At 43.8% G+C, this 24,126-nt stretch overlaps 1 protein-coding gene across 7 annotated transcripts in view; it reads left to right on the forward strand.

Moving 5' to 3' along the window:
* ILDR2 (immunoglobulin like domain containing receptor 2) overlaps nucleotides 1–24,126 on the forward strand; it is a 61,890-nt gene that overhangs the window by 31,159 nt on the left and 6,605 nt on the right. For 3 of the 7 annotated variants that reach the window (XR_004736651.3, XM_035280198.3, XM_035280197.3), the window contains exons 4-9: nucleotides 4,234–4,290; nucleotides 7,042–7,188; nucleotides 8,293–8,469; nucleotides 17,260–17,373; nucleotides 21,479–21,695; nucleotides 22,889–23,561. Coding sequence is in view for 6 of the 7 variants with exons in the window: in XM_035280198.3 (XP_035136089.1) it covers nucleotides 4,234–4,290; nucleotides 7,042–7,188; nucleotides 8,293–8,469; nucleotides 17,260–17,373; nucleotides 21,479–21,695; nucleotides 22,889–23,561 (1,385 nt within the window). In the remaining variant the exon portion in view is untranslated. The remainder of the gene's footprint in view (nucleotides 1–4,233; nucleotides 4,291–7,041; nucleotides 7,189–8,292; nucleotides 8,470–17,259; nucleotides 17,374–21,478; nucleotides 21,696–22,888; nucleotides 23,562–24,126) is intronic. The other 4 variants (XM_054247877.2, XM_035280200.3, XM_078356358.1 and 1 more) reach the window with 2 other exon arrangements.

Below are 24,126 nucleotides of genomic sequence, written 5' to 3' on the forward strand. Positions count from 1 at the left end.
ATGCGTGTGAATGTGTTTAACTGTAGAGTTTGTGACAGTATGATATGGAACTGGCATTTGTGTGTGTGATTTGTGTACAAAGTATTAGTATGCCTGATTCGTTTGGTTTATTCATGTGGAAATTTCTTAAAAGTGATAGATTCTGCAAGGTTTGGGGAAAACTGTTTGAGTGCTTACATAAAAACTGTCTTTTCCGCTGATAGTTTGAGCTGTGGTTTGAAAAGAGCAAATGTGGCCTTCTATTTGCAGGGCTTGCTTTCCATCCTTTCCTCAGACATTAAAGTGACTTGTAATTGCCACTCTTAAACTGAATCCTGGAAGAATGACAGTGATTCACAAGTGTTGGTAAAGTGCCGCTGAAATCTAGAATGTATTTACTGCAATTGTTTAGATGCTCTAAGATCAGGCCTTCATTGAATGTGATAGAAGAAAAGATAAAGCATTTCTAACTAGCAATAACATTTCTTAGGAATTGTTAGGGAGGAAGCTAGAAGTGAACTATTTTCAGAAATATTAGATCCCAGCATAAATCCACTTTTTAAAATGTCTTTAGTGTCAATAAAATATAAGTAATGGTATAAAAACTACAGAGCTTTGCACCGTCTCTGCTGTTGACGGTGATATATTGGCATTGTCTGCTCTCCCAAAACTCCTACTATGTTCTGAATTCTGAAGATATTTAATTTCTCCCACTTTACTGCACACATCACCTATGCTACCCTGCGGCTAACACTACACAGGTGCATATGGGAAGCCTTCACCTTCGGATGCATCAGCCACTGACTGTTGCTTCAGGGAGAATGAGAAGCTTGATATATGTCACTTCCACAAAGCTTGGAGTGACAAGCTTTGTGAATCACCTGTCCATGTGTCTGATACACCCTTTCTTAATTTTAATTTTTTCAATTATAAAAGTAAAAAAGTCTAAAGTTAAAAAAAAAAAGCAAGTTCCTTCATTGTTCTTCCATAATGCTCATTCTAGCTCCCTAGAAATAAGAAGGGCTAGCAGTTTGATGTGTAATATCATTGTTTCCAATTTTAATTTGAACATAGGTGACTAGATCTTGTATTACTATCATTCTGTGTGTGGAAGCAATGTTAGAACAGCATCAAGGAACCTAAACAGCCTATGGGGAAATCCAGCTTTATGTTTTACCCTCCCATAAATGTATCTGTGTGTGTATACCCTTCAGAGGTTGCAAACACACGATTTCTGGGTTCTCTACAGCCTGTAGACATATTGTGTTTGATTCACCTAGTGTTTTAAAAACTGAATTGGTTGCCAACATTTGAAAATCAAAATATTTCACATAAAATCTGGGGCCTGGAAAATCTTGAATAATAGGATGATCTGAAACCCTAAAGACACATTTCTATGGGGCCACAGGTGGCTGGAGGTGACTAGTAGCAGCCCCCTAGTGACATCTCTAGCTGCTCCCTGTTGTATTACATTTGGCCAGCTGCACTCATATGCATTACCTGCTAGTCCCTATAGGTATTTGAGTTTTTAACTCCAATCACTGAGCATAAGATTTGGGAACTAAAAGTGATATAAATAGTGTGACCGTGTAATTAATTGTCCAAACGAGAACACTTTGAGAGTAAAAAAGGGTGCTATTAAAAATTACACCTGGACCATAGGCATAAACCGCAATTGTCCTAGACAAACAAAGATAGATGGTCTTTCTATTTATAAATTTCTCCACTCAACCTCTTCATTTTACTAATGAGAAAACCGAGACCTAGAAAGGGAAAGTAATTTGCCTGTAGTAATCACCAAGTGAAGTAATGAAGTTGCCCTAAGTACTCTGACTCCCAGTCCACTGCTTTTTCCAATATACCATGTGTGAGTACCACATCCTCTTGAATATATGGATTTTTATAGTTAATTATCATACTTAGTTAGCTATGGGAGCCCACAAATTGGTAGCTTATATCATCAATCATCAGTGAGTTTTCTATCATGAATTTAAGTGACGATTTAGACCATAGCATATCCAGAGATGCTTAAAACATTGGTAGGCTTGAGAAATAGAGAGTAAACACTAGCAAAGATTCTGATTTTACAATCTACAACAAGAGATGTATTTATAAGTGCTAATTATGCAGATTGAAAAAAACAATAAAATCCACCATCAAATACATATCTGATGACTGGATTGCTAAAAAACAGTATGTATTGACTTCTTGATCGTTGATTATTGCCTGGTCTTTAAGAGATCTCCAGGAGCCCAAATTCCCAAATCTTTGACCAGTTGTTTATTACTCTGTTGCATTTCCCAGAGATATTTTTACAGAGAACACTTAGACAAGACCAATGCATATTGTCTCTTAATGACTTTCTCAAACTTTGGCCCCAAATTTTTACTAATTTCCTACCCTAGGGAACTGTGTAAGCCTTAGGAACACCTCTTAGTCTTTTATGAAGGCTTGGGTCAATTCTAGCCTGAGTAGACACCTTTTCCAATGTTCCGCTTGACTCCTACTTGTCCTTCCAAGAGACCTTGCAACAGCAGAGCCATCTTACCATGTCAGCTGCATGAGATGGAGGACAGAAAGAAGGAAGCTCTTTTTGCTAAGGCCAAAAGCAGAGTTGGCCCAAGTCACTCATCCTTGGAATGTACTCTGGTCCTCGTTAGCTTTTTAAATGTGGGAACTTCACCCACATAGACTAGGATACACATTACCACACTGGCCTTGTGGAGTTGAGGAGAGCCAAGAAAAAGAGAGCAAAGACCCCTTCTACCCCACTCATTAAATCTTGCCCCAGCTCCAGCATACTTCCCTAGTATCCTAGGGGAGCCCCTTTTCTTTGACCTTTGTCAGAACTTCTCTTCTGTGGGTGACTTCATAGAGATGTCACCCACAGAAGAGATTGGACCGGTGACCAATCATGACCTTAGATTCAAAATATGAACTACACACCTTTTCTCTAATGCACCTCAACAAACTTTAACATGAAAGAGTTGTTTTCTAAATGAGCCAATTCTATAGGCATGAAACAGATTGCCAGAGCTGTGCTGTCCAGTAGCAACACGTGGCTACTAAATCCTTGAAATGATAGTATTTTGATGATAGTCACACAAGCCAAAAAATAGGATCACATTAATTTCCTTTGTTTCTTTTTTGCGTTTTATTGTACTTCCTAGAAAAGTTCAAGTTATCCACATTGCTTGCCTTATATTTCTATTGGACAGTGCTGTTCTAGAGGTATGTGTCAGGGACCTAAATGAAGTAGAATTTAGTTGCATGTTTAGGTGCTACAGCAACTGTTTGCCATCATCGCAAGTCTGAAAGGAGGGATGTTTGCTAATTGTTTACATTACTACTAGTTTCTTAGCAAGGCTTCAGTGTGGTAGACGTATCTGGTACAGGGACAGAAGTTTGTAACAGGACTTCACCTTGATATGAGAACATGATGAAAGCATTCATTATGTCTTTCTGTAAATCAGGCTAGTTTTAAAGTGGACTAATCTGCTCCCTCATGTCTTCCAGCCTCTTGTTTCCTGCACAGCTCTCTGCTTCCCAGAGCCCATGAGGGCACCTGTTCTGACTCCAGCTTTTAAGCTTCTCTGCCATATTATGCAGAAGGCACTTGGGTCCATATAATGCCAGCTGTGTGTGCCATATGGAAAAGCCGTACCATCTACATATGTACAGTGTATTTCTGAAGCCAGAAGGAGTGTAGAGGAATGTGTAACTGATCTAGTTTTATCTTTCCCTTGCCTTTGAAAATTCTAATCATTGAAATATCTTTAGGCCACAAATAGAATCATGTAGTGAGATAATTCTGAGTTAAAACCAAATATGTACTTTTGTTTTTATATGGACATAGGGCTGTGTATGGATGTATGAAAATGTAGATTGAACATTTGGATACAGACGGGCTTGACTTTCCAATGAAGTGTATGGAGACGGATGTATAAATGAATGGAGACAGTGTGTGTCAGTCTGCTCAAGCAGAGATTTCCTCCTCCTATATATAGTTGGAGAGAAAGTTCTGTTTCTGCTTCCGCTTAGTTTAGGTGCAGAGTTCACTTAGATGGCTGCCAAAGATTGACAGAGAACGTCATTCTCTAGTCTCAGCCTAGCTTCGGTGATGCGCTTTTCATACCACAAAGAGCATGCTCTAATGGCCCCACGTATGGATGGTACCAGCTGGAGCCAGGCTTTAGGCTATGTTTTCCTTTTTAATAACCACTTTCCTTCTTCTTTTCCTTCCACTTCTTCTAGGCAGGACAGGGCTGCTTGCTGATCTCTTGCCCAGTTTTGCTGTGGAGATTATGCCAGGTATTCAGTCATTTAACTCTTTATTTGCTTGATTTGCTGTTATTACATCTGCCTTGCTTCTGCATTAGTCACTAATTGCTTTTTTAATTTATTTGCACATTTATCTATATGTCTCTGATCTTTTCCGAGATGAACTAAACCCATTGGAAGGGCTTTTAAATTGCATTCCTTCTGTTACTAGGCCTTAAGAGAATAATGATAATTAAAAAATAAGCTGAGATAGTAACCCAGTCCTTCAGTGTCAGGCATGCAGGCTCTTTGGCAATCTCCATGCCATTTCAGTATTTCAGCTGTACCCATACACTTAAATAGTATTTTTAACAGAATTAGTATTTACCTGCCTTCCTTATTTCCTAAGTTATATGTTTACCGATTCGTTATTATACAACTGTGTTACTCTGAATTGCCTTTTATAACATGATCACACTTTTTTCTCAAACCTTAGGAAAGCTACGTACCCCTCCTTCCTTGAAAAATACTCATTTGCAGACCAACATTACTTTGTACACAATTTCAGGGGCTTATTAGTCCCTTCAAGTCCCTAGGGGTCCACGGACCATATGTGAAGGACATCTATGGCAAACATACATCTCTGTCTTTTTTTATATCTTCAGTTGAATGCACTAGCCTAGATAAGCCAACATCAGTTTGGTGCAGCTTTATGGTCCACAACTGAGGGAGGCACAGAGAGAAGCAAGAATGAACTGTGGGAGAGAACATATCTAAGCTCAAGCAGTAGGAAAAGGGGTGATTTAGTCTTGTCTTGGAGGGTTTCTGCCAAAGTTTTAAGAGCTACCTAATCACAACAGAGAAACAAAATATCCCTGGGTATTGGTTTTTAGCTTAATTCAAGTTTTTAAAAACATCCAGAGTCTTCACCATTGAGCTTTACTAATTATTCTTCTATGAATTCTAGTCCATTTCCATTAGGTGGCCAACCCAAACACAGACATTCTTCTTACTGATGTTGCTCCCAAGGACACAAATATATGCCTCTTTGCAATCCCCTTATCCAGAATTCCCTCAATTCATAAGCATTTGTTCATCACACAAACAGTGTTACATTACAGTACTTCAAACTAGATGTTACATCTCCCAGTCTCAAGAAAGACGTACTGTGTTGTTCGTATCTGGCCCTATATGACTAAATTTCCCTCTCTTTGATTCCAAGAATCCTTTCACAGATAATATTCTTTTGTTTCTCACATATACATTTCCAGTCTTATCCTTGACTGCTTGACCCAAGTTGTAGCCACCACTGCATACAGCTCATCTAAACCTAAGAGCTCATTTCTGTCTCAGGCCATGTTGCATTACTGTGTTGTTACTAAGGCTTAGGCCAAAGCCTTCAACTATGGACTGTCCTCGGCATGAATACTCTCCAGGCCATTCTAGCCAGGCAAGGCCTTCCCATTCCCTCACTAAACAGAGGTTGACCTGTTTGATTTGAATGTATTCCAGAAAGATTAGTGAGGAGGGATATTCAGGAAACATGCTGTTTGTTTCCTATCTGAGGAAATTATGGTCTATACAAAGTCATTTTGTTAACCATTATTACACAACCTGTTATATAATAAAAATGTCATGTTCTCAAGCTCCCAGCTGAATGTCCATTAAATTGAAGGAATATTTAATAATCAAAATTTAAGAAAAACGATGTATGCTTGAGGTTCATGGTGAAGGGATTTGGGATAGATTGCTTCTAACCAAAATGAATTGCTTTAGTCTTTTTGGCATTTAAAGGAAAGCATGACTCTCCCCAGTCTATCCAGGCCTCCAGGGGGAAGTTGGGTCCTATAGCCAAGTCCCTAAAGCATGATGTTGAGACACATCACCTGAAGGCCACAGTCATTTTTATCTAAGCCAATTGCAATTTGTTTCCTTTCTCTTAATCTTTTTGATGGGCAAATGAAATGGAATTTATATTTAGCTTCTGGCAAAACTGTGAAAAGAGGCAGAGTTAACAAACATATCCAGATATACATGTCAGCCTTGCCATTTATCCAAGCTCAGAGCCACTTGAGCCCTTGGTGAGGCTACCTGCCTAGCATGGGCAGCTTGAGTGTGATCAAACCAAACTCATTCTCTGTGCATGGGGACAGTGTCTTCTCTATGGAGACCATGTCTCTAGCTTCCTCTAGACATGGATTATTGTCCCAGTAGACCCAAAAGGTTTGGGTCTCAGCACTGGTGCTGAGTACAGGAAAGATGTTCTAGGGGCAGTCAGCAGGGAAAGCAGGTGAATACCTAAGGGGCCTGGAACTACATCTAGGCTACTAGACATACAGACCTTTTCCTCAGGACTTAGACTTTTAAAGACAGGATTAACTTGACTACAAAAAATAAGTATTCACAGAACCCACCAGTTCATAGCCCAGCAGAAAAGGTTCTCCCTCCCCCTAGCCAGGATTCTTTCAGCTCTGGTCCCATCCTTGTTCCGACGCTGCAGTCAATAGTGTGAATCCTTTCTGCAGTATAGGACTCTGAAGTCCCCACATTGTTTTGTGCCGGTCATTACATGTGCCCAACATGACATAGATAACCTTCTTCCTTCTTCTCCATTCCCCAGGACTGGGTGTCTGCACTCGTCACTCCCAGAGTTCCTCTTGAGTGTTGGGGCTCTGTCTCCTGTTAAGAGATGCTTTCTTCCCCAGCCTCCTCTCCCCTGTTCACAGGGAAATGCCAATCAGAGTGCACGCTGCCCTGGAGGTGGGCTGCCTCGAGTATGGATTTCTTTGTACATCCTTCTAGAGTGGGTGTTTGTTGGCCTGGTGCTCCTGGGCATCTTCCTTTTCTTCGTCCTGGTGGGGATCTGCTGGTGCCAGTGCTGCCCTCACAGCTGCTGCTGCTATGTCCGCTGCCCGTGCTGCCCAGATTCCTGCTGCTGCCCTCAAGCCTGTGAGTAAAGGGATCGGTGGGGAGACAGAGCAATTGAGAGAAATGTCTACCCCTCTACCTGACAGCTATGTGCGCTGAGTTCCTCCCCCACTTCCTGTCCTTCCACCCCCAAAATTGGTCATTCCAGACTCTCTTCTCCGCTGGGTGCCCCTGGCCTCAGGGATGATCATTCTCATTTGCCTTCTCACCTTAATGCACCTCTCCACACTTCTTATCCATACCTGTCACTCCATGCATTTGGAATTCTCATGGACACTATTGATAAAATGGAAGGGCAGGTTTGGCATGGTGAGGTTGTGGGGTAAGGCTGTTTCCTCTCCCTGGCGCATTTCAAACTAGAGGAAACCTCCTCTGTTAATTCCCTTCCCACACAGAGAACCTCCTTTTTATATAAGAAGAGTGTGCAAACTGTGGCCTTTGGGCACCCACCCAGCCACAGATTTGTTTTATTTACTCCCATGATGCATGGGCCACAATAGGGCCTAGCTCTTATTTGGGGATTCACCATTTTTACCTTACTGGCCAAGCCCATATAGACATTAAGTTTGGTACCCCTGCCATAAACCAAACACATCTTGAAAGAGCAAGGTACACCAGGTCTTTAGTATCTTCAGGAATAAAGCAGTTTCTAGGACAAATCAGGTATTTGCTCTGCTTTTGAAATCACAGAGCAGGGAACATGTACAAGCCCATTACTTGCTTTCCTTCCTAAGGGAAGGTCCAGGCTCCTCCTTGAAGCAGCCCTGGGTGGTCCCCGTGCTAGGCTGCATCCAGAGGGGCTCAGGCAACTTCCAGTGTGGATGAGAGTGGGCTGCTGCCGTCACTGGGGATGCTGCCATGACAGCTCTGAGAGCAGCTTAATTACTCAGTTGCCAGGTACTAAACAGTGTAATTCCTTATGTCGTTGCCATTTGGTGGAGCTGGAGGAGTCCAAGGGAGTGGGGGAAGGTGACTCTGATGAATCAGTTCAGTTCTGGAGAACAAACACACATGCACATACACACACACAGGAGCTCCCTGAAGTGCATCCTCAGGGATTTTTGGTGTGAGGGTTGTGGAGGGTGGGACAATGTAATCTCTCTTGCTCTTGATCTCCCTCCACAGTGTATGAAGCAGGGAAAGCAGCAAAGGCCGGGTACCCTCCCTCTGTCTCCGGTGTCCCTGGCCCTTACTCCATCCCCTCTGTCCCTTTGGGAGGAGCCCCCTCATCTGGCATGCTGATGGACAAGCCGCATCCACCTCCCTTGGCACCAAGTGACTCCACTGGAGGAAGCCACAGTGGTAAATGTAGTTCCTGACTGCCCTGCCCCATGCTTGTCTTGGGCCCCAATAGTGATTCCTTGTTGTTCAGAACAGTTCAGTGATGTGTCTTTGGAAAATAGTTATCTCCATTACAGAAATGAGATCCTTCCAGCTATGTCAGATATCTTTTGGGGTGCATGTCAGACTTTCCAAGGGCCGTAGGACATTGCTGACGCCTGCCTTCTCCTTAGGCTTCTCAATGACTAAAACTATAAGAAAAGAGACAAGGTATCCCTTGAATGTTGATTATTCAGTTAGTAAATAGTTGTTTCATCCCTACTGGTATTCAGGAGTCCACTAGTACTGTGAGGGCCTGCAAGAAGTGTAGGACATGGTTTCTCCGACAAGCAGCATGGCCTGGTCAGGGAGAGAATGACCTTCATTAGACAAACCAGATGCTAAAGAGTATGCTAAAGGCAATCAGTTCGAAGAAGAAAGGGCTGGACTGGTTACAGAATCTTCTGGGAGGAGTTGAAATTTGAGCTGGCCTAGAGGGATAAATGGGATTTAGGAAAGCACAGTCAAGGGATGCTGAGCACCTTAAGTGACAAGGTCAGCATGATGAAATCCCAGAGCTGGGTGGGAGAACACAGTATGAGCATGTGACAGTGTCCAACTTGTCAGATTGATTAGAAGAAGGTAGAAGGATATGATGGAGCCAGATTGGGGAGGGCCTTGAAACCCCTCCAGAAGAGTGGGGCTTGGTGTGAGAGCCACTGTGGACAGACTCCTGAGGGCGGAGGTGGCACCATGGCAAAGGGAGTGGCAAGTGGGAGAGAGTGGAGCCAGAGACCATGAGCTGAGGTATGGTTGAATTGATTGGGATATGTGAGCATCTGGATTATGATGGAGACAATGGGAGTGAAATGTGTGGGTAAAGCTGAGAGACACTTTGAAAGAAACAATGAGTTATTGGGGAATGAAGGAAAGGGAGGCTTCAGGATGACCCCAAGTTGTCTAGATCATAGACAAAAATGGAGTAAGTGGTAAGGAGAGCTGATTTAGGCAAAGGTTAGTCCCATTTGAGGCACTATTAATTTGTGGTTATAGGCAGGTAGGAGGTATAGGTGGAGGGGCAGGGTAGGGTGGGCAGGTAGAGGGGCATTAAAATATGGCTCTTCTGGAGGCATGTGAACAGGATTGCAGGGTAGTGAAGGTTAGGATTGAATGTGCTATAGATTTAGAAGGTGATTTTTAAATCCCTAGATGTGGATGAGCTGCTGGAGTTGGTAAAACAGACATTTCTTCCCTAGAGGTATCCCTAGAGCCTCCAGTGTGAGGTGGGGAAAGGTATCTAGCCCACCTAATGAGCTGCCAGTGCCTGACTGTAGAATGAGTGGATATCCTCAATGAGTGATTAGGATTTGTATTTTTCTCTCCCAGGAGCTATTAGTAGAATTGTGACATCTGATACAGAATGAGTCACAGACTGAGAAGTAAAAGTTAATGATCAGTGACACACAGGGAATTAGAGAGATAAAGACAATATAGTCCGTTTCCATGAAAGATGAAGTGGGCAAAAGAGACATTAGTGGAACTTATCTCACACTCTTTGTTTGCCTTTTTTCTAATCTTTCTTCCCATCAGAATCCTTTTCCCCTTATTTTTTATTTAACGGATTAGCTAACAAAACTGTTCTTATTCACAGAAGAGCAAATACTTGCTCTCTCTTGTTTTCAGTCTTTTTCCAGTTCCTCTTTGCTGTACTTCAACCATTTTGGTCTCATTCTGCCATACTAACCAACTGTAATTAGAAGTGGCTTTAAAATTGGAAATATATTATTTCACATAACAAGAATGTCAAGGTAAGGCAGTTCCAGAGTTGCTTAATAGAACAGTTTGGGTGGCAGCCCTGGAGGAGCTAGTTCCTTCTGTCTTTGTTCTGTTATCCTGAGCACGTCCCCTGTCCTCCTCAGCTGGCTCACCTCATGATCTCTTGATGACTGCATAGTTCCAGGTAATTAAGCACATTCAGAGACTGAAAATGGTATTCTATTCCTTACGCCGCTTTTCTCAAGAGTAAGGAAAAGCTTTTCTGGCAGACTTTTTCTTTTAGTTTTATCAGCAAGAATTGGGCTCATGCCCATTCATAAACACAATCGGCTTGAACTACTTAAGTCTTGCCTCTTAGGCCTGAACAACTATTTATTTACTTTGGAAGTGATCAGGGTTTGTTAGCAAGGAAAAAGAGGACGGGTAGTGATCAATGTCAGCCGCAGCTAGTCTGGCCCGTGCTGTCACGGTCTGGCTGGTGGAGCCAGGACAGACTTCTTCATGATCCCCACCAGGCACACTTCAGTACTCATGGTCCTATGGGGAGTATTAGTGATGGCGTTTGGCTAATCTGCCTTTAGCAAAGGTGGCTTATGCCAGTGTTCCATGTAGATTATTACTTAAAAGAACATTAAAAATGTTAAGAAATGTTAATTTACAAAAATGTAAATTTAGCCTATTTTATATTTATATACTACTTCAATTTTAGGGTAGTTATTTCACAACAGTAATTTTTCAGATTACATCTATACACAGTAGCCTTTTGAACACTGTGTGGTTGTAAAGGGCATCTTTTTTTTTTGGAGACAGAGTTTCGCTCTTGTTACCCAGGCTAGAGTGCAATTGCACATTCTCAGCTCACCACAACCTCCGCCTCCTGGGTTCAAACGATTCTCCTGTCTCAGCCTCCCAAGTAGCTGGGATTACAGGCATGTGCCACCATGCCCGGCTAATTTTTTTTTGTATTTAGTAGACACGCAGTTTCACCATGTTGGCCAGGATGGTATCAATCTCTTGACCTCGTGATCCACCCGCCTCGGCCTCCCAAAGTGCTGGGATTACAGGCGTGAGCCGCCGCGCCTGGCCGTAAAGGGTATCTTTGATGAACTATATGTAGTGTAGCCAGTTGGTTCCCAAATGGAATAGGTAAGAGGCACTCTAATTCCTTCTCCTGTTCTTCATGGCAGCGACTTGAGACCTTCTTTGTTACCATGCAACAAGACTGCCTGCTCCTGTGCTGCTCTGGATCGTCCCTTTCAGCTTTGTCAAGGCTCTCTCTTTATTGAATACCCACAATCCACCCTGCTCCCACCTCACATCTCCATTCTTTTCTTCTTTAGTGACTCCTTCCTATCAGCATTCAATAAATGCTAAAATCTCTCCCATTAAAATACAACAATTCACAAAAACCTGTGGTCCTTGGATGTTGCTTTCCTATCCCTTTACTCTTCTTCACAGCCAAAATCCTTGGAAGAGTTTTGAATATTAAATATCTCCTTTCCCTCTGCTCTCACCAGCTCCCCGGCTCCCTTCCATCTTGCTATTGCTTTCACCACTCCAGAAACCAGCTCTTGCTAAGATTGTCTGATTGCTAGATTTAATGGACGCTTTTCAATCATTACCTCCCTTGACTTCTCAGAAGCATTTGCCACTCTGAGGCACTCATCTTTCTTTGCTGTTCTCAGCACTGTACTTGGTCATTTTTCTTACCTATCTCTGTGCATGCTGGCCATTATTCTACTATACCACCTCCAGATATTCCTGTTTTGTTTGAGGTCCTCTCCCTGGGAAATCTTATTCACTCCTATGGCTTCAATCAGCATCTATATGCTGATGATTTCTGATCATTATCTCCAGCCTCTCTTTTGTTCCTCAATATCACATATCCAGCTGTCTTCAGGACATCTCCACCTGGGTGTTTTGTAGGCATTTCAACCTTAGTCCCTAGGAAATTGAATTAATCTGCTGCTGCTTCACTTCAAACCAGCTTGTATATATCTTATCTCAGTTGATAGCATTGTTGTCCACCTTATAGCCCAAACCAGAAGCAGAGACTTCATCCTTATCTCTTCCTTCTCCCCCACTTCCCTCATCCAATTGGTAACTAAGTCCTTTAGATTGCAACTCAAAATAACCTTAGGTTGGTTTCTTTCCTTCCATCTCTACTGAAACTGCCCCAGTCCTTGCTGCCATTACCTCCCACCTTGCTTGACAGAATTATCTCCCACCTGGTGCTTCCACATCTACTCTGCTTCACTCTAATCCATTTTATTTCCACATCTACCTGGCTTCCACCCATTCTTCATGCAAAAGAATTGAGTAGGCAAGTAGAGTTTTGAAATGTCATTTTCAAAATTAATAAGGATGTGTATCTATATATATGCCTACTGTATGTATACAGAGAATATGCAAATTTTAAGAATCACTTCTCCCACAGCTGAGCTGCTGTCACCTTGGGGGTGGAATCTGGCAGCTGTTCTATCATCCATAAACAGCTTTACTTAGCTTATTAAGATAGGACATGCAGAACAAGGCTATATCCATGAGTATCTGCCTTAGAGACTTCTTTTGCAAGTTTTATAAGTTGGATTTTGGCTATAATGGGGAACTTAGCTGAAAACTGCCTAAGCCATAATGGGGTCAAAAGTATCAGCAAAAATCCTTTAATAATAAGAATGTTTTAAATTATAGTTTGGCATCAAAGTGAATATCCCAGTATCCTCTCTCCAGTAAAATCGAAGTTGGCAAGGCTAATAAACTAGGGGAGGTGAAGTATGAAGAACCACACCAACCAAAGGACTTGGGGCAGACTGAACTTGAAAACAGATAAATCATCCATTGATCCTAAACTGAAACATCACTAGGAAAAAAGTCATTTTCCAAATATGCTGAACTTTGGCCAATAGTCTAGGACATTTCTTATTAAAACATTACCACATACCCCAGAGAGTTCTCTGATCTTCAGACAAATTACAGATAAAAATCAATCTGACACCATTGCTATTTGCTTTCAAATCAAGAAAAATTTAATGAATGCCTACAAATTTTACCTGCCCTCAAGGAATTTACAGACTAGCAGGTGGTTGCTGGGGGCTTGTAAGTAGAAATAAAATGAGTAAGTAATGCAAGGCAGTATATGAAAAGATTGATCCAGGATGCCAGCTCAGAAAGGAAAACCTCATCCTTGGAGAGGAGGGACCAGGAAAGGTTTTCTGGTGTTTCTTTTCTTTTTTTTTTTTTTAGATGGAGTTTCACTCTTGTTACCCAGGCTGGAGTGCAATGGCACGATCTCGGCTCACCGCAACCTCCGCCTCCTGGGTTCAGGCAATTCTCCTGCCTCAGCCTCCTGAGTAGCTGGGGTTACAGGCACGCGCCACCGTGCCCAGCTAATTTTCTGTATTTTTAGTAGAGACGGGGTTTCACCATGTTGACCAGGATGGTCTCGATCTCTTGACCTCGTGATCCACCCGCCTCGGCCTCCCAAAGTGCTGGGATTACAGGCATGAGCCACCGCACCCGGCGTTGGTTTTCTGGTGTTTCTTATCTCCCTCAGAATGTATGTGACATAGAGCCCTATTCTACCAGGATCAGAGAATTGTTTAGTGTATTTGAACTTGTAGCTTACCATTTTTTAAAAAGTCCAATACCTTTTAAAGGGAGAAAGAATTGCCTAGGTTTTTAGCTACTGAAACCAAATGGATGATACACCTAAAGTCAAAAGATCAAAACTTTACTTCTGTCTTTTTTTTGGACAAATTAGAGGAATTTAGATTTCTGAAGTCAAGGGCTACTGTGACGAAGAAGTCAAGGTTGAAAGTATCTGGTACAGTGGAGTCTCTTTATAATGCCAGTACTGGAGGCAAAACTATCATCTTCATTTGAGGCTATAAATGGTTACTGTAACTTCTCAGGGACATGATAACCTATGCATACACAATCAAATCTGTATCATAATGAGGAGTGTAATTTGTTATAATGACATAGAAAACTATGCTCTAGTCCAAGTGGCAATTAACTGAGGATTCTCCAGCTGCTGCTCAGGGTAGCAGCCATCTCTCACCGGCCATCTCTCTCCACCAGGGCACAGCTGGTACATTGTTCCATGCAGCAACAACTTTGTGGGCCCCATCCCCCATGACCTCTAGCTCAGTATTACTGAATGCTTACCGTAACAGCGCTTCACATATTAGAACACCTGGATAAAACCACAGCTGCTGGTAGAGCAGGCCCTTTCCATAATGCCTACAGACAAGCTAGTTTTTCTTACTTTAAAAATAATTAACAATAATCATGATACTTACCTAAACTTTGCTATGATCCAAGCCTTTCCCTTCCTGGTCAAAATTCTCCCATAAACCACCCATATGGCCTCATCTGCTATACATTGTAATCTCTTATAATATGGTTTCTATTCCCAGTTTCTCCTCATTCATTCACTCATTCCTTCATTCATTACAAACACACATCTTTCAAATGTCTACAATGTGCCAGGCTCTATGCTAGGTGCTGGGGATACAGAAGGGAACAGAGACCTAGTCCTTGTCTTCAGGAAGTTTGCAGTCTAAAGAGAAAAACTCTACTGAAAATAAACTTTTCAAAGAAGCCATTAACCTTGCCCCAATTCCCAGGCTGGAAGCATGCAACAAACATTTTTTAAGTTCCCTACTATGTGTAAAGCATGGTTTTAGGCACATGGAGATCCAGAACCATAAGGATTCTTTCCCTTCAAGAATCTTTTAGAAGATTTGACATTTATACAGATAACCTAAATAAACTAGAATATATTATTAAGGACCATGATAAAATTCAAATTGAATGATTTATAAGTTAGAGAGGGAGAAACAGAACTCTTTAAGCTGTGAGAATCAAAGAAAGCCCTTTGGCTGAGGCAGCATATGAGCTGCTCCTGATAATTACAGAGAACTCAAAGTGCTCCACTGATTTGGTCTTAGTTGTTCTCTCATCATTAAGAGATTATTTAAAGATTGGGAAGTATTCACTGCATTTTATAGACATGAAAACTGAGTCCTAGATAGGTCATCATTTGTTTGAGGTCCCTCAATAAATAGCACAGCATGCTACAAGATGCCCTGTTCCCCGCTTCTCAGGCTAGAGCCTCATCCATCAGACATAACTGCCTCCAGAACAGACATCGCAGTTCCATGGGATAATTGCATTTTAATTGAACTGTCTGTATGACTCTGTAAATGCCTCTGTACAGATGGAAGAATGTTTAGCTTGATAAATAAAATTATTTCTGCTAATAATTGCTTTCATGCAAGGATTATGGATCTAACTTCTGGGAGAAAGTGCCACTAAAAAGAGTGTGCTGAGATTCATTAATTTTTTTTCTTAGTAATTCCACAATTTGAGATGAATGTGGACTGCCCAGTATATTCTCATATAGAAAATCAGTGCACCTGCAAATGGGTGTGTGGGTGACTTCTGTTTTTAGTGCTTGGGCTACAATTAGAATGCGATGGAATTTTATATTTTCATCTTCCATGTAAATAGCTTGTGTGGGAGGGGTTTGTCCGCAGTCAGGGTAACATGGCCAGACACTACACCACAGGGTTTTCACTGGATTTACATGCAGTCATGTGGTTTCTTTATGGTGTTTGCCCCACTTTGGGAACAGGAAATGTTGGCATTAGGTCACTAGCTTCCATCCCATTGAAAAGTCTTGAAGAGCTGGAAGATAGGACCACGCTGCAGACCATACAACCTGTGGCATAGCTAAAGCATTTCTTACTCTGGGCTTTCCTTCCTTATCCTTCTCACCTGTCTCTTCTTACCACCTCTCTTCCTAGACTCTAGAGAGGCAAGATGCCCTAATATGTTTAAGCTTCCATCAGACTACATGGTTCCAGCCCTGGCACTGCTAAATTTTTCCTTGGCAAGTTATGAAACCTCTGTGACCCCAAATTTTCTCAAACATAAAATGTGGCTGATAACAGTACTGTTTTAGATGGTTCTGAGGAACAAATGTCCATGTAAAGCATTTAGCACAGTACCTAGCACATTTTTAGTGCCTGGTGAGTACTGTCTAATTACCATTATTGTTCTGTACTCATCCCATCATTCCCTTCTCTCTTTCGTTTTTTTCTTCTTTCTCTTATCTGTGCATTAGGCCCGCTGGTATCAGTCACTCTGGGGGCTGGTATTGGGCTACATTCATGCTTAAGCGATATGGGGCTTAAACGGCCTTTGTCTCTGACAATATGAGTGATAGGGATGTAGGAGATGTTCTCGTGCCTGCTTTAGTTTTGTTTTTTATTAAGCCCTGAAAATAACAGCTGCTTGTAACCGCATAGCAGCAGCTTGAATTAATCATGTCTAAAATACAGTATTCCTTTTCCTAAAAGGAAAATGCTAAAGAAATAAAATGGAACCATAATTAAAAATCCACGTAGTTTGAATTTTGTTTTGTACTACTATGTATATGGTCTAGAAATTAATATTAGCTCTTATACACAACTCAGTTTAAGGAATTTTTGTACTATCTATCTTCCAGGCAACTCAAAGCTTTCAGGCCAACTTGTCAAGGTCCTTGATGTTTTTAAAGTTACCTGTGCTCCCACAAAGTGAAGGTGTGATCCTCAGATGGTAGAGTGACGCATGTCCTCAACCTAGAAAGTGGTCTTTTTTTAGTGTGAATACCCTCCTCCAATGGAACTCAAAAGCATTGAGAAGATGAGCGCTAAGTGGAGCTGCAGGAGGTCGAAAGATGGGAAGCAGAGGTTAATAAATGACTGAAAATAGACTGTGATGGAATTCTGTTGTTGACCTTTAGGTCCTCCATTCCAGTGGCGCCATCTGATAAAGGGGATAACAGATATGGTCTCATATGTATAAATATAGATTGTTATTTCTGGGTGATTTCAAAAAGAGTTGTTATAATTGGAAACCCTATTTTCTACTTGGTAAAATAAATGGAGGCCTCCTTCTCCTGATATTTTCCTTTTTCAGCTCACCTTCTTGTGCTTTTCTCAACAGTTCGCAAAGGTTACCGGATCCAGGCTGACAAAGAGAGAGACTCCATGAAGGTCCTGTACTATGTTGAGAAGGAGCTGGCTCAGTTTGATCCAGCCAGAAGGATGAGAGGCAGATGTGAGCATCTGTTAGTTTTCTGTGATCTGCGCATTATGCAGGAGTTAGTGTGTAAAGGGGACTTGGGGGTCACCAAACTTGGGCAGCCCTGAGCTTACAGGCTTAGAACTAGCAGGGGTGCTGGTGACACTACTGAAGAAAGTAGCTCTCAGTACACAGAGGGGGAAAAAAAAGGTCTTCTGGTGTGAAGAGCAGAGCAATTCTGTAGCACTTTGGTTTATGTTGGTTCTCTCAATGGACGGTCAGTATTTCTGGGGCTGTGTTTTATCCTGGGGTTTGGAATGCTTTATTAAAATAGTCTCCCTTCTACTCCCTTTAAAATATATTCTAAGTAATGTCTTAAGATGTAGAAGCTTGAGTATCAGTTTTTCCAATGTGAATGGCCCTAGCCTTGAACAATCCAACCATCAGCTCGCTGCATGGAGGCCTCCTGAAAGTAAAAGAACAAGTCTGGCACATAAACCTGGAAAAAAGAGGTTGTTGCTCCTCGAAGATGCCAAACAACAGAGGTTAAAGGGCAAGCAAAGAGGCCGCTCCTCTTGTCAAAAGAACGTTTTGAATCCTAAGTCTGAGGTGGCAGGGCCCCAACCCTTAACTCACCCCCAGCCCTTGGATACTTTGTAGTTGACACAGCTGATTCTTGGGGTGGATTCCAAATTACCGTCTATCATGGGAGACAACACAAGCAGGTCCCGTATGGACAAGCTGATTATCAGAAGGTGCTGGCGGGTGTGGAAGTGAGGTCATTATGCTCTCTCTTTAACTCCTCTTCTTGGAACTAACGAGAGACTTGACGGAATTGTTGGGGAAACAGTCCCAGACTAGAGGAGCTTTATTCAGATTAAGGACAACATATTCCACCCAGTTTGCAATTCTAAATTCATCCTGTCTGCGTTGTATCCATTGCTGTATCCTCCCACCAAACTGACTATAAAAAGACCATTTCCAGATTGGAATGTCAGGAATGCAGATGTCACTGCACTTGACAAGCTAGTTGTAACAATGTTGTCATGGATCCCTGTAAGGGGCCAGAGACAGAGTGAGTCAGGTACCACAGAGGAGTCTGCAGGAAATCTGCAAATCTCACAGCTCAGGGAAAAAGTTAACAGCTAAGGTTAAAACTAAAGGATCAATTCTGGTTTAGGCGATGTCTCCTGTCTCTCTACTTGATTAAAATGGTCTCTATGGGCTTACTGGTCATAAGGTAATGGATTCTTACAGTCCAAGAGGGTCTTAGACATGGCCTAGGTCAACCTTTGTAGTGCACAGATGAGGAAACAGAAGCCTAGGAATGCGGTGGCAATTAAGACTAGATTCCAACTCTTCTGATTCCCAGTCCTGTGCTCTTTCCACAGGAAACTCGAGCAAACTGTGGATGGCTCCGTGGCTGTAACAGCAGTTTCTGTTCAGAGACCACAGCCTTCTAGCTAATAGGACTTTAGAATGCTAGAGCTGGAAGAGACTCTGGGGTTGTTGAATCCATCCCCTCACTAAGGCAGAGAGGAAAAGTAACAAGTACCAATACTCAGTGCCAGTGCCAGAACTGGAACCCTCATCTCCTGAAACCTGCAAGTTAATTTTACAATAACTACATAAAGTAGGAATACTGTTTATTTTGAGAGGTCCTATTCCTGAAAAACAGAGTAAACTATGGGGTGGATCATGGAAGTGGGCAATCTTGAAATCTCTTTATAAAATGGATCTCATAGTTTCAGGTTGGAGCAGGAGAGTAACAGGTTCTGTAAGAACTGAGTTTGAGGTCCAGGCTTGTGAATTTGCTAGCCAGTATGGTCCTTATTTGCTTTGCCCTTCCAAATGGGGGGTTGTTTTGGGGATGTTTTTAGTCTGGGAAGTCCTAGAGTAGGGCTCAGCAAACTATATCTCCTGGGCCAAATATGTTTCACTTCTTTTTTTTTTTTTTTTTTTTTTGAGACAAGGTCTTGCTCTGTTACCTAGGCTGGAATACAGCACAGCTTACTGCAGCCTCAACTTCCTCAGCTCAAGGGGTCCTCCCACCTCAGCCTCACCAGTAGCTGGGACCACAGGCATGTGCCATCACACACAACTAATTGTTTTATTTTTTATAGAGATGAAGATCTCACCATGTTGCCCAGGCTGGTCTCAAACTCCTGGGCTCAAACAATCCTCCCTCATTGGTCTCACAAAGTGCTGGGATTATGGACATGAGCCACCATGCCCAGACCCACTTCCTATTTTTATAAATAAAGGTTACTGGAATACAGCCATGCCAGTTTACTTATGTTGCATCTATGCCTGCTTTCATGCTACAGTGGCAGAACTGAATGGTTGTGTCAATATGGCTTGCAAAACCTAAAATATTTACTCTCTGGCCCTTTACAAAAAGAAGTTTGCTTATCCCTATCCTAGAGTTATATTATGGATGTTTGTGAGATGGGGACAGGTCGATGTTCATGTTCAATTTGGCAGAAATTTTAGCACAACATACAACTTAGACAATCCATCACTGTGAATAGTGAAACATAGATCATCCTCACTATCTAGAGAAATGAAAAAGGTCAAGTATTCCCTGAAGTTTAAGGAAAGTTCTGAGCCAATGACACAATTTTCCAGTAGGCTCATTTGGTGCATTTTAAAGGCCTCTTCTTTGTGTACTGGAATTCATGGGGATTGTGAGAAAGGGAAAGTTGTAGATTTTGTTAATTTATAGTATCTGAGTTATTTTCCTTAAGATAGGCATAGTCCCTTCTTTTTAGATGGAAGAAAAAGTTAAAAGTTAAATTATAATTAAAAATCAACTGATGGCATGATTAATCTGAATGGCATTCATGGTAAACGCTGTGTCCCTGGTGAAACAGAACTAGGTGGCTGTGTTGGGAGGCCCTCCCTCATCTTTGTAGAAAAATCCCCTGGTCCTCCACGTACTCTTCGGGATAGTGAGGGGGGAAAGTTGAGGGAATCTGAGACACACATTTCCACATCTTATCTTGGCCTACCTCTCACTCAACAGCTAGGCCTGAAATTTGGTAAATACTATTTTTGATAATATTTTGAAGTTCTAATTAAAGGATTTTAGAAAACAAATGGATTCAGTTACATTGCAAATAGATTTGGTAGATTTAGTTTTTAAGTACAATGAAATTCAATACATTTCAAAGTTTTATAAATAAATAGTTGAGTATTTATTTATTTTTTCCTTTCCAGACTGTGATTCTGGTCCATATTCACAAGTGCTTTTGCAAAAAGCTACTTAGGCCACTTCAGGAAATGAGAAAGCTGTGACTCGATACCCCCAGTTTTGGGCTAGGGCCAGAGTTTAAGTAGAGGCCCACAGGTGTAAGTACAGCCCCCTCTACTTTTCTTCCTACACCTCCAAACTGCTGGCCTAACCACTCATGGCCACATACCCCTGGAAAGCTTTTTTGGGGGAGAGGAAGAGGTCTGCCCAGGTCCTAGAAGTAGACTTGGTTCTACTTGGGCAGCATCTTCCAGGTTCCTAGATGAGCATGGGCTAGGCAGGGGGTATATGGACACTAGGAACATGTTTCCCCTTGACTGTTCAACTACTCTGTGGACTTCTTGCTCTGTGGGGAGGAGCACAGCCAAAGGAGGCCAGAATGCGGTGCCTCTACAGCATGTGGCAGGATTGGCTCTGAAGGCCCATCTTAGGACTGGGCCAACAGTAAGGAAGATGCTGTGATCTATGCTTCTGTCTCTCTTTTTCTGCTTTTGGCTTAACATGCCTGGGATCAACACAGCTCATCACAGAATTATAAACGAAGAAGAAAACATTTGAACAAGAATGATGATATACTAGGAGGAGGCCAGCAACAGAGAGCCTGAGTCCTGGAAAGCCTGCCTTAGGTGCAACAATAACAAACTTGTTCTCCTATTCCAAGAACAGAACATGTAGGAACCTCCCGCTCTGTAAGCAAGTAGGCTTCAAACTGGAGCCAATTCCTGCTAAGAATACAAACACCACTAGTTCAGGTTTATAACCCACCCTGGACAGGAATGAGGCAGGAGTTTCCTGGAACCTAGGGTGTTCCCCTTAACAGGATTCTTTTCCTATCTAACACAGAGTAACACTTAGAAAGCTCTATCATGCCTGGTTTTGTCCCTACAGATAACAACACCATCTCAGAACTCAGCTCCCTACATGACGAGGACAGCAATTTCCGCCAGTCTTTCCATCAGATGAGAAACAAGCAGTTCCCAGTGTCTGGGGACTTGGAGAGCAATCCTGACTACTGGTCAGGTGTCATGGGAGGCAGCAGTGGGGCAAGCCGTGGGCCCTCAGCCATGGAGTATAACAAAGAGGATCGGGAGAGCTTCAGGCACAGGTGATGGCTGTGAGGGGCAGGTCTGGTCTGGGTGTTTGGGGGCAGGAGCTGGAAGGCAAGGAAGATGCCATCCAGTTCATCTCTGTCTCCCATTCCAGGTTATGCTGACACATCTCTCTTTCTACAGGATATTGAACAGCTCACATTTGTCAAGACAGGAAACACTTGTGACAACATGTGTAGAAGTAATTATTCAAGACCTTTGAAATGGGTCCCCTAGACCCTTTAATGAACCTTAACATATCTCTGCCCTTCTCATATATTTTATCCTATAACTTCTAAAAAAATCGCACCCATCATCTCCATCTTTTTTGAGGGGGATGGGTAGAGACAGAGTTTTGCCATGTTGCCCAGGCTGGTCTCGAACTCCTGAGCTCAAGGGATCTGCCCACCTTAGCCTCCCAAACTGCTGGAATTACAGGTGTGGGCCATTGTGCCTGGCCATCTCTCTCATTTTTGATCATTTAGTATATGAAAGGTAAAATGCCGAACACTTCTTTTGCATTTAATTCTCATAACTCTAAAGGGCAGCTACTATTAATGTCCCCATTTTAAACTGGAAAAATAGAAACTTCCAGGTGCTAAGGCACTTACCCAGGTAATGTGACCAACAATTGTGGGAGTATAAGATTTGCTATTCCCCCTAAATAGCACCTTCACCACTCATCTGTCTTTTGCCTTAAAAGACAGTAGATACTGCCTTTCCTTTACAAATTGCAAGGGTCCCTCTCCCCTCCTGTCCCAGTAGGTAACTTGGCCCTCGGCTCTGATGGGGAAAAGGCCTGTGTGTCACCACACATTACAGGGCCTCCTGGGACCACAACTGTTGTAGTGACACTTGCGCTGGCTTTGAGGGTGGAGTGAGATGTGTGGTTGTCGACCAGAGGTCACAACATAATGACCAGAAGGCAGCCCCATGGTGTGTCGGTATTCCATGGGACACAAAATTTCTATCCACACAACCCCATTTTGAAGCATGGCACACGTGTGACCGGTTGTCCCCACTTGACGTTCTGGGGTATGAGAGGAGCCGGGAATGCTTCATCCAGCCTGGAGCAGAGCTGTGGCTGGGGCCAAGGTGCCTGAGTGCGGCCCCAGGACACTATGGGTGCTCTCAGAGCTCAGCCTCGAACTCCCGGCCTCAAGCTTGGGGGAGGGACGGGCCGTCTGACCCCAACCTCCTCTGCCCGCAGCCAGCCGCGCTCCAAGTCTGAGATGCTGTCGCGGAAGAACTTCGCCACGGGGGTGCCGGCCGTCTCCATGGATGAGCTGGCGGCCTTCGCTGACTCCTATGGCCAGCGGCCCCGCCGGGGCGACGGCAACAACCACGAGGCGCGGGGCGGGAGCCGCTTTGAGCGCTCGGAGTCGCGGGCGCACGGCGGCTTCTACCAGGACGACTCCCTGGAGGAATACTACGGCCAGCGCAGCCGCAGCCGCGAGCCCCTGACCGACGCCGACCGCGGCTGGGCCTTCAGCCCCGCGCGCCGCAGACCGGCCGAGGACGCGCACCTGCCGCGGCTGGTGAGCCGCACGCCGGGCACCGCGCCCAAGTACGACCACTCGTACCTGGGCGGCACGCGGGAGCGGCAGCCGCGGCCCGAGGGCGCCAGCCGCGGCGGGAGCCTGGAGACCCCGTCCAAGCGCAGCGCGCAGCTCGGCCCGCGCAGCGCCTCCTACTACGCGTGGTCGCCGCCCGGCACCTACAAGGCGAGCTCGTCCCAGGACGACCAGGAGGACGCGTCCGACGACGCGCTGCCGCCCTACAGTGAGCTGGAGCTGACCCGCGGCCCTTCCTACCGCGGCCGCGACCTGCCGTACCACAGCAACTCGGAGAAGAAGAGGAAAAAGGAGCCCGCCAAGAAAACCGTGAGGCCGCGTCTGCCGCCCCTCCTCGGAGGGGGCTGAGCGGGAGCCGCCGGGGCAGGGCGGGCAGCGTTGCTGTCCCGGGCCGGGCCGGGGAGGTGGCGAGGCGGGAGGCCTCTGCCCGGAGAGGCTGCCGGGGCCTGACCAAGGGAGTTTGAATGCGGATGTTAGGCCCGGTAGCTTTTCAACCTCATTCTGTCCAGGGCCAGAGGAAGGAAGGAGCATGCGCCGGGAGAGGTGAAAAACAGGCAGAAAGTAGTAGGCCTGTAGATGGTTTAACACGGAGAATTAGGTAGTTAACCAACTCAGAAGCGCGTAGCGTCAGCGATTCCGGGAGCCATCACCACCACCGGCCTTTAGGTGGGCTTCTGAGGTCTGCGCAGATCTTCAGTGCGTGCTTCTGTGTGTATTCCTCCCCAGCCCTGCTTGGGGCAAGGGTTTGTAACCTGCATCAGATTTCCGAGAATCCACATCCCAGAGAAGGTTAAGAGCCACTGCTGTTTGCAAAGGACACCTCATGTTTGTTCTCCTTCGACGTTTTATTGAGTGTAAACTGTAGTCATATATG

Source organism: Callithrix jacchus, chromosome 18 (assembly GCF_049354715.1).
Source record: "Callithrix jacchus isolate 240 chromosome 18, calJac240_pri, whole genome shotgun sequence".
Classification (NCBI taxonomy): domain Eukaryota; kingdom Metazoa; phylum Chordata; class Mammalia; order Primates; family Cebidae; genus Callithrix; species Callithrix jacchus.